Source organism: Pseudochaenichthys georgianus, chromosome 14 (assembly GCF_902827115.2).
Source record: "Pseudochaenichthys georgianus chromosome 14, fPseGeo1.2, whole genome shotgun sequence".
Taxonomy (NCBI): domain Eukaryota; kingdom Metazoa; phylum Chordata; class Actinopteri; order Perciformes; family Channichthyidae; genus Pseudochaenichthys; species Pseudochaenichthys georgianus.
The window spans coordinates 1769042-1785126 of record NC_047516.1 but is presented as its reverse complement, the minus strand read 5'-3'; the positions used below and the strand labels follow the sequence as shown (position 1 = coordinate 1785126).

General features: G+C 41.8%; 1 protein-coding gene across 4 annotated transcripts in view; it reads right to left on the bottom strand.

Annotated features, from left to right (window-relative positions):
* Nucleotides 1–608: 608 nt before the first annotated feature.
* usp28 (ubiquitin specific peptidase 28) overlaps nucleotides 609–16085 on the bottom strand; it is a 32234-nt gene continuing 16757 nt past the window's right edge. For 2 of the 4 annotated variants that reach the window (XM_034098415.2, XM_034098416.2), the window contains exons 10-22: nucleotides 16046–16085; nucleotides 15306–15433; nucleotides 15073–15168; nucleotides 13813–13980; nucleotides 13291–13499; nucleotides 11202–11272; nucleotides 10112–10340; nucleotides 8935–9255; nucleotides 6215–6330; nucleotides 4416–4664; nucleotides 2957–3052; nucleotides 1682–1860; nucleotides 609–717 (exon numbers count right to left, since the gene is read on the bottom strand). The exon at nucleotides 16046–16085 is cut by the window's right edge and continues 124 nt beyond it. In XM_034098415.2, the coding sequence (XP_033954306.1) occupies nucleotides 627–717; nucleotides 1682–1860; nucleotides 2957–3052; nucleotides 4416–4664; nucleotides 6215–6330; nucleotides 8935–9255; nucleotides 10112–10340; nucleotides 11202–11272; nucleotides 13291–13499; nucleotides 13813–13980; nucleotides 15073–15168; nucleotides 15306–15433; nucleotides 16046–16085 (1993 nt within the window). In that variant the 3' untranslated portion in view covers nucleotides 609–626. The remainder of the gene's footprint in view (nucleotides 718–1681; nucleotides 1861–2956; nucleotides 3053–4415; nucleotides 4665–6214; nucleotides 6331–8934; nucleotides 9256–10111; nucleotides 10341–11201; nucleotides 11273–13290; nucleotides 13500–13812; nucleotides 13981–15072; nucleotides 15169–15305; nucleotides 15434–16045) is intronic. The other 2 variants (XM_034098417.2, XM_034098418.2) reach the window with 2 other exon arrangements.

Here is a 16085-nt window from a genome sequence, read left to right as displayed (position 1 = left end):
TACCCGGCTTACCTAATCCAAAACAAACGCGCTCTCGCTAAGCGGTCCTACGACGCTGGTTATCAACTCGTTAACTCAAGCCAGCTTTGCCCTATCTAGTTATGTGCGCGTTCACATGAAAGGGGCGGTGTTAGCAACATTTGACCAATCACAAACATGGAGAAGCGTACCGACAGCGCAGCGTCATAGTTCCTGAATGAAAAGTGAACTATAATATCCGGACCAGGCTAGCCGTTCAGCCTAAGTTACCGTGGAGATCTAGCCCGCTAAGAAGTGAAGCGTCGTAGGACTGGAAACCCAGAGTTTCCCCGTGAAGTCAGCTCGCTAAGCGAAAATCCGGCTTCGTAGTACAGGCCTTAGTACAGGCCTCTGTTTCATGCGAGTGCGGATGACAGAGGGTGAGCTTGTGCTGTCATTTTTTCTGTTGATCGTTTTTGTTCCGTCTCGTTATTGTGTTTTGATTTGTTTATGAAATATCGTCAAACTATCTTACTTCAGTATGGACTTTCTGTTTGAAAATGCGTCGCAGCTTAGCCTCTCGGCGACTCAAACTGAATTGGAAATTGAGCCGCTCCGCCCAGTGAAAATATAACAAAAATGAACAGCATGTAACCCTGAATATCGTGTTAAAAGCCCACCAGGTACTCGTCCATGTCCATGTCCTCGGGCTTGATGAGGCGCAGCTTGGTTCGAGCTTCCCTCATGATGCTGATGGCTCTGCAGACACACTGGAGAAGATTTGAATGTTTCTTAATTTATTAAGGACTGATGCAGGAACAGTGAGCTGCAGGTCTCTGCTCTGCACACTAGAGGGCGGACAAGCCATGCTCTAGGAAGTATTCAGATGAAGTAATACCATGATCCTAAAATACACCATTACATTACAGTCCTGAAATGAAAAAAGTAACATGAGTATTGTCACCCATGACAGAGGTGGACAGAGTAATCAGATCCTTTACTTAAAGGGCCCATGTCATCTTTTCCGGTTATCACCCGTCCTCTTGTGTTATGAAGGTGTTTCTGCATGTAAACGGTCTGCAGAGTCAAAAACCCTCAAAGTACACTCTGTAGCGAGTAAAACTCTAACACAGAAAGACCTGTCTGTGTGGCCCCAGAACGCCTCGTTGGACTTTTTCTTTTTCAATTTTTTTCCTCCAAAAACCAAGTGACGTAATGACGACCCCTCCGTGGATTGGTCAAAATGGACCAATACATGGAGCCGTTAAGTTACGTTCCCGGAGCCGTTACGTTAAGTCCGTGGATTGGTCTAAATTGAGCAATCCACGGAGGGGTCGTCGTTACGTCACTTGGTTCGCGGAAGAAAAAAATGAATATTAGCAAAAATGACTACTGAATAGTTGATTAACCGATTAAGCTGTTGGCTCGTTTAATTATTTGTATTCATTAAACCCTTTTTATGCAAAACATTTGTACTGTTACAGTAACTAAAGCTGTAAAAAGTAAAAAAAGTATTATAAAAGCCCTTCGAATAGTAATATAAGTATAGAATGTCAGGAAATACATCAAATACTTGCAGTTGTCTAAATGCTTATAATGTTTGTTGTATAGCACGTCTAATTGCCTGGTGTTGAAACGTGCAGCGATAATAAACTTGTTTTTAAAAGACAGATATCTGAGATTCAACGGGGATCTTTTCCTCCGATGTTATTCGTGGCCGTACCTCTCGTCGAAGCTCAGGTTGCGGTCGGTGAACTGCTCCAGCAGCGTCCTCTCGATGATGCGGTTTGGCGCTTTGTTCTGGAAGAAGTAGACCAGAGAGTGCTGCAGGCGCACGTCCTCCGAGGGGGTCGTCTCCTCCTGGGAGAGCTCGAACAGCCGGGAGTACTCCTCGTGGAAAGCCTGAGGAGCAGAGGGGGGGGGGGGGGGAATCTGATCAGCTCATTTTCACACAGGTTTTTATAGAAATGGATCCAAAAGGGAGAGAATCTTTGTTCCTGAAACTTTCAGAGTCTCTTTCCACAGAGGGGACACATGTTGATGGAGAAGAGACATGAAGAAGAGGGGACACATGTTGACGTAGAAGAGACATGAAGAAGAGGGGACACATGTTGATGTAGAAGAGACATGAAGAAGAGGGGACACATGTTGATGTAGAAGAGACGTGAAGAAGAGGGGACACATGTTGATGTAGAAGAGACATGAAGAAGAGGGGACACATGTTGATGTAGAAGAGACATGAAGAAGAGGGGACACATGTTGATGTAGAAGAGACATGAAGAAGAGGGGACACATGTTGAGGTAGAAGAGACATGAAGAAGAGGGGACACATGTTGATGTAGAAGAGACATGAAGAAGAGGGGACACATGTTGATGTAGAAGAGACATGGAGAAGAGGGGACACATGTTGATGTAGAAGAGACATGAAGAAGAGGGGACACATGTTGATGTAGAAGAGACATGAAGAAGAGGGGACACATGTTGATGTAGAAGAGACATGAAGAAGAGGGGACACATGTTGATGTAGAAGAGACATGGAGAAGAGGGGACACATGTTGATGTAGAAGAGACATGAAGAAGAGGGGACACATGTTGATGTAGAAGAGACATGAAATTACAACATTATTTAAATGTGTTTACATGGCAATTCATTTATTGGCTAATTTATATTTTAGAATAACAAACTAAATCTTAAAGTACCTAGTAATAAAAGCTGTTGTAATTGTAGTGGGAAAAAAGTATATAATAGCTTAAAGTGAAAATAGTACATGGAAGTACTGTACATACAACTTTGACCTTAATTGCCTTTTATTTTAATAAATATGTAAAATAGATTGAGAATGAGAGAAAATGTAACTACTGAATTTAAGGTTAAATATCAATCCTTTATGTTTGCTGGCAGAAATCCTTTTCAGAAAATGAAATCCTTAAAAGATTTAGAGTCTATATATTACGTGCGTCCTTCAGAATCAGATATAATAATAATATCAGAGCGCACCTTGATGAGTCCGGCCTCAGGGCCTTCCATATCGAAGATCTGCCGGGCCTTGGCGATCGCTAAAATCACGCCCTGCATCGCCGGAGTCAGCATCATCTGGAAGTCAAAGAGTACATAAAACACCAGCTGATAATGATGTACGGGAAAACATCCATTACTACATACTGGTTTTAAAAAGATATATTTAAAATCAAACTCTGATAGGCGATGTGTAAAAAGTTCATACAAATAAATATACTATGAGGCACTCAAGTAAAGTGTTTCAGAGGCAAATACTTTGTTCTTGTTTACATGTATTTAACATCGTAAGTTAGTTCCTGATATTAATAAAACACATAAATCAACTAATTCATTTAATGTACTAATGCAGATTTTTATTATAATACATAACAGTTATTCATTAAGATATTGATAATATGAACCTTTTGTTAAATAAATGTAATGTGTAAATCAATATTTATCTCTCGAATGTAGTCAAGTAGAAGTAGAGTAGCATAAAAGGAAAATACTCAAGTAAAGTATCTCAAAATGTACCTTGATTACAGTAATTGATTAAATGCTATTTTTAGGCAATAGCATAGGTCTCAGATATATAAAAAACATGTCTGAGTGTTTTTCTCCAAATACCAAACAGATCACCCATTCTAGCCATGCCTCATATCCCTCTATTTCACTTCCTGTTTCTAAAGTGCTGATTTAAAAATAAAAGAGGAGGGGTCTGAGCTCACGCGGGACCCGGCAGCTACCGTCTAAACTAAATGCTGCCGGGATGAAACGCCATATCATGGATTATCAAGGATCTGAAACAGTCTGGAGCTCAAAGGCTTTCTCTCTTGCCGGTTACACCACAAGGTGAGTTCCTTTCTACTTCCTGCTTCTTCACACACATGCTCTCCAGCACAGGTTAGCTCTGAGTGTTAGCGATGCTAATGTAAACACCGACCATATTACGTCCAAAACAGTCGGGCATTGTTTCTGATAGCAACGTTTCTGATTGGCCCGTGGGTCCACATTTCAGATGTTACGTCATATCGGACGCAAATCTGGATCAGCTCCGTTGTTCCCCGTTTTTAGAGATTTGGGTACGGAGGAAAAGAGAGAGGGTTTATTTTCTGACGCTGCGTGAGTTCCCTGACACACCGGGGACACACGTTGATGTATAAAAGACATCAAAAAGTGCATTTTGCATGATAGGTCCCCTTTAAATATATATCGTAAAGCATGTAAAGTATGTTCTTTTATTGTTTCAATCCTCAATTTTAACCCAGATTTATTTATATTTGGGGGACTAACTTGAAGTGTTTTCTATGTAGTATTAGCTACTCATTAAGGGGCATGTTCTTCTCCCTGCTCCTTTCCAACATGCGCTATAAAACCAAACAAAAAACAACCAGTATAAGGGTACATGTTTTGTTTTCAAATAACTGAGTGGAATAAACAAATGGCTACATGTCCTCACCTCCTCGTTGTATCCGTCAGCGTCGGCTCTCACCATGATCCGGCCCACGTTGGGGATCTCCACCTCGGAGACTACGTTCTCTCTGACCGGGACCTCCTGCTGCTGCTCCTCCTCCTCCTCGTCTTCAGGGGTCTCTCTGGAGGTCTCTGACCCGCCTGAAGTGTGAGGAACTCGGGCTGCTGTCTGAGTGTCGTCCCTCTCCACATGGAGGTCAGAGGGCGTCGGGTTAATGAGCGCTGAGTCATGAGTCTGATGGAGAGAAACATTTCAAGAGGTTATATTAGGATTGTTGGGGTGTTCCCTTTCCTGTAGTGTGTTATATTGGTTTTTGTGCATGTCAATGGTCTGCAAAGGCTAAAATCTCTGTTTCTCTCCCACAAGATCCCCCCTCCCCCTGCCTAAAACGCCTCAATTGATACTTTTGGAACATAGTGACATCCCTATTGATCACTCGCGCTCCAACACATTGTACGTGATAGGCTAAGAGGCGGGACATCTCTAAGCGGTTGACCAATCACAACAGAGCAGGCCAGCTAACCAATCAGAGCAGACTGGGCTCTGGTTTCAGACACGGGGTGAAAAGAGGTGCTGCAGCACAGGCAGTATGAGAGAAATAAAGAGCTTTTTGAACATTGAAGCATGGAGACATGTAGAGACACTACATACTGATATACACCTGAATACATCAGGAGAAAGCACTTAAAATACAGTAAACATGCAGCATACAGCATGTGATTCTATTTTAAAACTCTCCAAAGGCTAATAAATTGGCTCGGGGAGGATGTGAATTTAAAAATAGCGTCTTGTATCCAGTGAAGGGTCGGTCTTATTATATAATGACAGGTGGGTCCCATTTGGAAACACATTTAGGGACTAATATTCACTTACATGTCACAAATCAACGTGTCAGTGCATCTCCGGATATATGGTCAGGAACCAAGTGTTAATTTAAAGTGAATACTCCAGTGTGTTTAATTACATTTAACGCTACAGCTGACGATAAATCATTTATTATAATCATTTTTTTATTGAGGAAAGTGCAGATTGTTTGCAAAGAAGAGAGAAGTAAGCAGATATCTTTATTAAGTAAATGTATTAATAACAGGCTGCAAATATAGTCTTTTATAAGTAAAAGTTCTGCACTGAAAATGGTAGTTACAATGTGTATAATTAGCAAAATGTAATAAAAACCTGAAATCTGAATAATTCGAAAAAATGAAATACAGATATAAGATATATTACATTTCTCTCAATCTCTTTTTTTGTATAAACTGTTGGCTGGTTTAATTTATAACAAGACATTATATATTATTTTAATTGTTTTGTAAAGTAACTAAAGCTGTAAGTGTAAAGTAAAAAGTGATATATTTCCCATGAATTGTTGTGTAGTAGAAATATAAAGTGGCGTGACAAGATAATACAGAAGTAAAGGACTATAGAACCTTAAATGTGCACATAATTACCCTGCTTGAGTAAATGTAGTTTGTTTTATCCATCCCTCGTAGCTTGAGGCGTCTTTTATTGAAGTGCACTAAAGTCTATTTTCAACCACAACAAATACCTGTGTAAGTATAAATTACATGACCTCTGAACAAGCTCACAATAACAAAAACAAACGGGTTTGATGTCAGTAATCCCTCCTCACCTTCAGTCTATCAGTTACTCAACGACCTCCTGACTTTAAGCCTGGGTCTCCATCACTAGTGCTGACATTTGATCCTTGACCTACATGTACACACTTTATTTTTGTGGGCTTGAATTTCTGACCCATATCCTGTATATAAGGGGGGGGGTCCCACCTGACTCTGAAGCTCCTTCTCTGATTGGTTGGGGCTCTGGCTGGGATCCAGGGTGTCAGTGACGGCTTCACTGCTGCTGTCGATCTGTGGAGGTGGGGGTGATACCTCTGATTCTTCTGCGGAAAAAATTAGGCAGAGGTCGTGAGTTAGGGACGTAACTTTTATAAAAATATATTTATTTTTTAAAGTGACAGTGAAGAGGCTAATCCTAGGCTTTTACCTAGCCACTTGGAGTTAGGTGAGGGGTGTACGACACACATTACCAAAAAGCAAAGTTGGCAAAACGATTCCTTGTGGACAAAATAAATCTGTAATTTCGCCAATATTGTTTTCCTGAAATGTGCTTTGCGTGTATTTAGAAAGTTGGCACCCCGTCCTTTAGAAAGTTGGCGCCCCGTACTTTAGAAAGTTTGCGCCCCGTACTTTAGAAAGTTGGCGCCCCGTACTTTAGAAAGTTGGTGCCCCGTACTTTAGAAAGTTGGCGCCCGTACTTTAGAAAGTTGGCGCCCCGTACTTTAGAAAGTTGGCGCCCCGTACTTTAGAAAGTTGGCGCCCCCTACTTTAGAAAGTTGGCGCCCCGTACTTTAGAAAGTTGGCGCCCCGTACTTTAGAAAGTTGGCGCCCCCTACTTTAGAAAGTTGGCGCCCCGTACTTTAGAAAGTTGGCGCCCCGTACTTTAGAAAGTTGGCGCCCCGTACTTTAGAAAGTTGGCGCCCCCTACTTTAGAAAGTTGGCGCCCCGTACTTTAGAAAGTTGGCGTCCTGTACTTTAGAAAGTTGGCGCCCCGTACTTTAGAAAGTCGGCGCCCCGTACTTTAGAAAGTCGGCGCCCCGTACTTTAGAAAAGTAAGTTGGCGCCCCATACTTTAGAAAGTTGGCGCCCCGTACTTTAGAAAGTTGGCGCCCTGTACTTTAGAAAGTTGGTGTCCTGTACTTTAGAAAGTTGGCGCCCCGTACTTTAGAAAGTTGGCGCCCTGTACTTTAGAAAGTTGGTGTCCTGTACTTTAGAAAGTTGGCGCCCCGTACTTTAGAAAGTTGGCGCCCTGTACTTTAGAAAGTTGGTGTCCTGTACTTTAGAAAGTTGGCGCCCCGTACTTTAGAAAGTTGGCGCCCCGTACTTTAGAAAGTTGGCCCGCGTACTTTAGAAAGTTGCCGCCCCGTACTTTAGAAAGTTGGCGCCCCGTACTTTAGAAAGTTGGCGCCCCGTACTTTAGAAAGTTGGCGCCCCGTACTTTAGAAAGTTGGCGTCCCGTACTTTAGAAAGTTGGCGCCCCGTACTTTAGAAAGTTGGCGCCCTGTACTTTAGAAAGTTGGCGTCCCGTACTTTAGAAAGTTGGCGCCCCGTACTTTAGAAAGTTGGCGCCCCGTACTTTAGAAAGTTGGCGCCCCGTACTTTAGAAAGTTGGCGTCCCGTACTTTAGAAAGTTGGCGCCCCGTACTTTAGAAAGTTGGCGCCCCGTACTTTAGAAAGTTGGCGCCCCGTACTTTAGAAAGTTGGCGTCCCGTACTTTAGAAAGTTGGCGCCCCGTACTTTAGAAAGTTGGCGCCCCGTACTTTAGAAAGTTGGCGCCCCGTACTTTAGAAAGTTGGCGTCCCGTACTTTAGAAAGTTGGCGCCCCGTACTTTAGAAAGTTGGCCCGCGTACTTTAGAAAGTTGCCGCCCCGTACTTTAGAAAGTTGGCGCCCCGTACTTTAGAAAGTTGGCGCCCCGTACTTTAGAAAGTTGGCGCCCCGTACTTTAGAAAGTTGGCGCCCCGTACTTTAGAAAGTTGGCGTCCCGTACTTTAGAAAGTTGGCGTCCCGTACTTTAGAAAGTTGGCGCCCCGTACTTTAGAAAGTTGGCGCCGCGTACTTTAGAAAGTTGGCGCCCCGTACTTTAGAAAGTTGGCGCCCCGTACTTTAGAAAGTTAGCGTCCCGTACTTTAGAAAGTTGGCGTCCCGTACTTTAGAAAGTTGGCGCCCCGTACTTTAGAAAGTTGGTGCCCCGTACGAGGCACATGGTGCTCAGGTAAGATGTTCATTCACATAAATGTAGCGCAAAGCTAATTGCTAGCATTTGACTTTGCTCCGAGAATAGACGATTCGTATTCATCTTTGTTTTTGGATCTCAATTTTGTGATCACAGTGACGGTGAAGAGGCTAATCCTAGGCTTTTCGTAGCCCCTTGAGGTTAGGTGAGGGGTGTACGACACACGTTACCAAAAAGCAAAGGTAAAAAAAACTATTCCATGTGGACATTAAAGATTTCTTTTCACTATTGTTTCCTTAAATGTGCTTTGCATGTATTTAGAAAGTTGGTGCCCCGTACGAGGCACATGGTTCACAGGTAAGATGTTCATCCACATAAATGTAGCGCAAAGCTAATTGTTAGCATTTGACTTTGCTCCGAGAATAGCATACAGGTATTCATCTCTGTTTTTATATCACACATTTGTAATCACAGTTTTTATTGTGCTTTTTCAGTGACAGCGGCTCATCCTAGACTTTGACTTTTCTTAGCCACGTGAAGTTAGGTAAGGGGTGTCAGAGGCACAACATATTCTATTGTTTTTTAATTCTTAATTGAGCGAAATTAACTCAACGGGAACATTTCCCAAGCAGTTCAGTTATAGTATTCATTGACCACTTTTTTAAAAACCCTTCCTTCAAAGGTGGCTGGTGGAGGTCTACAGTATAGTACTTGAGTCAATGTACTCTCCAGCAGTGAAAACGTCTACAGACCTTCAGGCTTCTCTCTGGGATCGGGCTCAGGATCGTTCTCTGCTTCTGGGTCCGGTTGTGGTTCTGAAGAAGCCTCCTCCTCTTCCAGCTCTTCGTCAGACGGTTCTGACTGAGGTGCCGGCTCCACTGTAGTCTGGAGTTTCTCCTTTGGACGGGGGTCAGTGGATCCTCCCTGTGGAGCCGCCGTCTGGCAGAACTGCTCCTCCCACTCGCTGAGCTCCTGCTGGAACCAGCGGTTATCCTCGCTGACGTAGCGCCGGAGAGCCGGAGGAAGGGATTCAATGCCGTGCAGAACCTGGCCTGTCTCATCATCTGTGGCTTCTGGAGGGGAAGAGTGTCAGTTAAAAGACTTTCACACAAAAAAACACTATCAATCCCTGGGACCGAAGAGTCACCGGTTCGAGTCCCGATCGACCAAAACAATTATAAAACACAGAGTGGACTGGTAGCTAGAGAGGTGCCAGTTCACCTGCCGAGGTGCCCTTGAGCAAGGCAGCGAACCCCCACTGGCTGGTGCCGGCTAGACTGCAGCCTCTTCGCTCTGGACCTCATGTGTATTCTGTATAGTGTGTATAACTGTGTGTATTGCATGTGCATGTGTGCACCTACTTGTATACCGTGTGTATTCAAAAGAATATACAAGCCAGATTGAAAAACTGAATTTAACTGACATTTAAAAAGGTTAATCTTCTTCTTCTTCAATCAAAGTTTATTTATAAAGCCCAATATCACACATTTGATATCTATCTCTCTCTCTTTGTCGGCTTTACAGTTAATACAGAGCATGAATACTGTGCTTCGACTATTACAGAAAACAATACAAAATTCCAGAAGAAGCCCCACTTTTATAAAATGTTAGAAACCACGGGGAGAGCAACAGAGGACGATCCCTCTCTAAGGACGGAAAGACGTGCAGTAGGTGTTGTGTGTAAATTAAAAAGAGAATACATCTACAACATAGACACAGTAACTGATCTATTGTGGCCATTAAAATAACTTTATTCCTGAAATAATGCTTTCAGTTTGCTACGCTAAACAGATGCAGACTGAATCGAAGTATTATCGATATGGACTAGTGGAGAGCTTGTGTACGTGCAGGATTCTTGCTGCTCTCGTTGTGGATAAGAGCGTGAGCTAAATGTGAAGCAAATGAACTGAAACACACGGCACAGTGTACCTGTAGTGAGGGTTGGTAGCCTGTCGTCGATGTACATCAGGCAGTAGGCGCTGGCGTTGGTCATCCCCCCGAAGGAGTCTCTCTCCAGCTCCTCCCACGACGACTCAGTGATGCTCACGTCGTTGTATTTCATCCAGCGCTTGTTGGCGTGGTCGTAGATGTACGCCCAGTAATGACCTGCTGACGCCTGGCCTTCGTGGACGAGCACCGCGTGAAGTCTGTAGGGCACCTAAATATCAGGAGAGAGAGAGACGGCAGTGAATAGAAAACACTGAAGCGTTAAGGTGGAGGAAGTATTGTATTGTTTTGCGTTCCTTTACTAAAGAAGAATTACTAAAAACTTTAATATCATATAAAACACTGAAGCGGGGATCCGAGGAGTGATGAGATCCTTTACTAAAGACAGGCTATACGCAGGAACCCTGAAGTCAAATGTAATTCCTTTTCAGACCTTTTCTAAAACCCTTTCCATACATTTTAAGACCTCATCGCCACTTGGAGTTGTAACCGGTTACCTTGGCGACACACTTTACCTCACATTGACTATATACAGTATTGATTGTCCTTCCTCCTTATCTTCCAACCATTTGGATGCTAACTTGCATTTCCCCATAATGATGTTGCTTAGTAACCGGCGTAAACGGACCTTCGCGCGCTATCAAGCAGTGAGCGAGCGATGTCCTGTTCAGACGACGTCAAACCCAACGGGATGCCATCAATAAACTACAGAATCACACTACACACCTACGCCATGACTACATTCAGGCAGACTGTAGAACACAACCTCTTTGGACAATTTATATACTTATTGAAAACACGCTACAAAATGTAACCATGGAAAATGCCCTTTAATACTTTTTAATAGCCTTCATTTTCGCTAAATTGATTTATCAACTTTTAATACTTTTTAAGACCCCGCGGACCCCCTGAAAGAAGAAGTAATACAACTTTAGTGTCAACACGCTCCATAACAAGTTAAAGTCCTGCATTTCTAATCTCACTTCCACCAATCTTTCACTAACGCATGTATTGCAGCAGTAGATGTAAAAGCTGCAGTGTGTTAAAGTGACTTATGTAATGTCAGTCTTACCTGGCAGAGGTTGTTGTCTGTGTACATGGCCTCAAGCATCTGAGTGAGTCTTTCAATGCTGGCCTTTAGCTCTGGAACACAAACAACCGAACAGAAGACATGATAATAATAATAATAATAATAATAATAATAATAATAATAATAATAATAATAATAATAATGCATTTTATTATTTTATCGAGCGCTTTGCTTGAAACTCAAAGACACTTAAAGGTAGGGTAGGTAAGAATGAAGAAGCCAGCTCGAGTGCGCTAGAATTTGAAAATACACAACCGGAAAATATCTGCCCCTTCCTTCAGACTTCCTCACAGAGCCCCTCCCCCAACGCACACGAACGCGCACATGACCAATGAGGGCACGAGATAAGTTAGTGCACAGATGGAAGGCTGACAGGCAGGTAGGCCATCCAGTTACTTTAGCCGGCTCAGATGATTGGTCGTGCTTTTTACAGCTTCCACAGATGACATTTTGTTATGTATTTATTGTCAAAGCATTTAATGTATTCATTGCTATCGGGATGTTAAGAGCATTCCATGGAATATAACAACAAGTGTTTCTGAAGTGAATTACCTACCCCACCTTTAAAATCGGTTCTGAAGAGGTGAGTTTTGATTTGCGATTTGAACATGGTGAGATTGGGGGAGTCACGGATGAAAACATAAAAATGAATTCAGCACTTTTTGTTCTTTAACCTACTATTTGCCTCGTAATGGGGACGTTTGGGAGAGATGTCGGTGTTTCAATTAAAACTAATATTACTCCACAATTAACATTTATTTCCATCTATCTAATCAGCTCCGCACCAATGAAGTGTTTTTCCCTAAAGTGCGTTGACGTTTTTTCCACACATCCAGCAGTCATTCTAATTTGAAACGCCTGATATTGAGGTAGGATCTGGTAGGAGAAGCACGTCAGGTTTCACTGTGATTTTAGTGTCAAAAGTGACCACTCTCTGCACGATATGTGGAATATTTCCTTATGCAAGCCCCATCGCATATCTTCATATCGCAGTACATGCATCATTTGTGGCCGATGCAGATATTTGAAATTGATACCAATTAGATAATATCATTATGCATCCCTACAGCTAACTTCTGAGGAAAGTTACCCCCACTGGACTTTAACACACCACACACACTCAGACACTCACATCCAGCCCCAGACACTTTGTACGCTGCTATGGACAATCTTGCACTAATGTACAATTCTCAAAGATATTGAAGTGACTGTTCTTTTGTATATATTGATTCTTGTGATTTTATTTATGTCTTAATGTGTGCATATATATATATATATACATGTGTCTGTTGATTGTGTATATATAGGATATACATATTTGTATATATATATTTGTATTTTTTGTATTCAGGATTGTGGGAAACGGTATTTCGATCTCTCTGTCTGTTCACACAAACTGAAAAATTGACAATAAAGTTGACTTTGACTTTGAAGTGGACCATTGAGCAGCAACAGATCCAAAAGCAGATAATATCTAACTTATAACTTGCTTTACACTGTATATTTTGTTATTGTTAATTTGTAAATTCAACATGTATATGTTCTCCTTTCTTGTTTATTTCTAGTCTTTTAATTTGTACTGTACAATGCCATGTATTTTATGCTGCTGCAACACAAACATTTCCCAAGTTGGGATCAATAAAGTACTATCTTATCAAGACTTTTTTGTGCATACCATTGATTCTCTACTTCGGTCCTCCCTTAAGCTCTATCGCATATCATCATATCGCAGTACATGCATCATGTTTGGCTGATGCAGATATTTTAAAGTCTTTAAATGAATACCAATGAGATAATATCCTTATGCATCTCTACTAACTAACTTCTGAGGAAAGTGGACCATTGAGCAGCAACAGATCCAGAAGCAGAGTCCATAACGCTGATATATGTTCTTGTACATATCCTATTCTATTTACATGTAGACTTTTTGCACTACTTTTTATTTTGTATTTTATTTTGTTGGAGGAGCTCAGGTCAGAACATTTTCATTGTCATATCTACACTGTAGCTTTGTGCATATGACAATAAAACCTTTGATTTGAGAATTGAACTTGAATATCTAAAGACATACCGTTGATGTCGTTCTCTACTTCTGTCCTCCAGCGCTGCAGGCAGCTCTTCACAAAGTGCAGCTCCTCCTCAGAGACGCTGTGGGGGGCCGGGTGGGGGGGGCAGTCTATGGGGAGTCTGCACTGGGTGAAGGGTTTATAGATCGGGGTCCGCTGGCAACTGGAAACACCGGCAACAGGATCCTCTGATGAATCTGCGTCTGTGGGTTCACTGAGGGAAGCAAAGAGAAGGTTGGAAGTGGGTTCAACCTTAACTCAGGTAAAAGTACAAAAGCCGTTAGGAACAAAAAAAACATTACATTTTATTAACTAATTACATTTAATTAATGTTTGTCTGTGTTTGTCTGTTTTTATCGTTGTTTGTTATTGTTTTGTGGGTTTTATTATGTGTTGTTTGTACTGTCTCACCTGAAAATAAAAAATAAAAATATTGAAACAGAGCAGGAAATGGAAATACTCAAGTAGCGTACAAGTCAGTTACTAAATATACACAGTTACACCCCCCCTGCCTGTGTGTACTCCACCTGTTGTCTTTGGGGAGGGTTTCATTGGGGAGGGGGCTCGCAGGAGAAGCAGCTCTCAGGTCTTCAGCGGGGGAAACACTGGAGGGTTTGGTGGTGGCGAACTCCAGAACAAACTGCAACATGTCGGCCAGAGGATACTTCGAGGGTCCGGAGCCGTAGTTCTTATAGCTGCCGATAAAGAAGGTTAAAGATTTGTGACCCACAAAGTGGTATAAAGAGCAGTGCAGTGATGACGTATTTTGTAGTGGACCCTGAAGGCAGCATCTCCCTGGTTCCCTTCACAAAAAGCCAATTTGATTTTGCATTGGTTTTTGGATATTAACACCACTTTATGATTTTTGAAGTAAAAAGCTAATGTTGGGCTATAAAGGAACTACAGCACGGTCACATGACTTCACGTCACCACCGCTAAGCTAAAGGTGGCTAATGTTGGGCTATAAAGGAACTACAGCACGGTCACATGACTTCACGTCACCACCGCTAAGCTAAAGGTGGCTAATGTTGGGCTATAAAGGAACTACAGCACGGTCACATGACTTCACGTCACCACCGCTAAGCTAAAGGAGGCTAATGTTGGGCTATAAAGGAACTACAGCACGGTCACATGACTTCACGTCACCACCGCTAAGCTAAAGGCGGCTAATGTTGAGCTATAAAGGAACTACAGCACGGTCACATGACTTCACGTCACCACCGCTAAGCTAAAGGAGGCTAATGTTGGGCTATAAAGGAACTACAGCACGGTCACATGACTTCACGTCACCACCGCTAAGCTAAAGGCGGCTAATGTTGAGCTATAAAGGAACTACAGCACGGTCACATGACTTCACGTCACCACCGCTAAGCTAAAGGAGGCTAATGTTGAGCTATAAAGGAACTACAGCACGGTCACATGACTTCACGTCACCACCGCTAAGCTAAAGGCGGCTAATGTTGAGCTATAAAGGAACTACAGCACGGTCACATGACTTCACGTCACCACCGCTAAGCTAAAGGCGGCTAATGTCGGGCATGATGATGTTTAGTCGTCTCATTTAGACACTTGTTGGCAACCGCATTATACTGACGTACTGACGTATTTTATGTTGTAAACCAAAAAAATATCTTCAGCACAGACCTTATTTTAGGCTTCTGACCAAAAACACGTTCACAAAACCATTGACTTCTAGACGAGGAACAGTAAGTGCTAAAATGCTGACTAATTTCAGTGTTTTAGGACTCTTTCCTGCAGATTATAGAGTCATATCTGAAGTCTCTTACCACTCAAGTTTCTGTTGCAGGGCTGCAAGTTGATCCTTCAGTTTTTTCACGTCTCCTCTCCTCTCGTGGGTCTGGTTTATGTTTTTGTGAAGATATCTGCAAATCGAAAATCAATATGTAAGGCATTCATCTTCCCTTCTTCATTTGTATCATTTGATAGCTTCAGTGTTGGAAGAAGTACTCAGATCCTTCACTTAAGTAAAAGTAACTCTATGGCCTTAGAAGAAGCTCACCTGTCCATATAAATGATTTGAGGGAACTCCAGTTTCTTGTGAATCTTTTCGGGGCGACCGAGCTGAGTGTTGAACTCAAATCTCGACAGCTCGAATGTCAAGACTGGGGGTAACTTTTTGAACCATCTCTGCAACCAAAAGAACAGTATTAGCAGAGCATCAAAATGATGAAAATATAATAGAAATTAACTTCAGTAAAAGTAGGTATAACCAGCAAAACGAAGTTATATTATTTGAGTACTTATTAAAGTAGCCGATGCAGAAAATATTTATTTCTTAAAACTCAAATTATTGTAAATAAATAAATGAAATGAAACACAAAATTAGTTGAATTTTTCACCTCCAACAAAACATATTATTTTAATGTATTTGTAATGCATCTTATTTTGTTAAAGTCCTTCATTGAAAATATGAATACAAAATAAATGAAGTATAATCAGCAAAATGTACTTCTCAAAAATCTAAAAGAGTGAAAGTAAAAAACACCCATTATTCTTCTCAATTTCTCAGAAGGCTGTTCTTGTTGGTTGGTTTAATTTACAAGAAAACATTATATTGTATGAACAGTATTTTAGATTCAAGGTTCAAAGGTTTTATTGTCATATGCACAAAGTGTAGAAATGAAAATCTTAAGCGTGTCATTGTTCTCCAACAATCCAACATATATAATAAAATACAAATAAAAAGTAGTGCAAAAAGTCTAAACACATGTAAATAGAATATGATATGTAGTAGAGTACTCTGACGTTGTCCACCTCTCGTCCAGGCGTGACGCTGTGC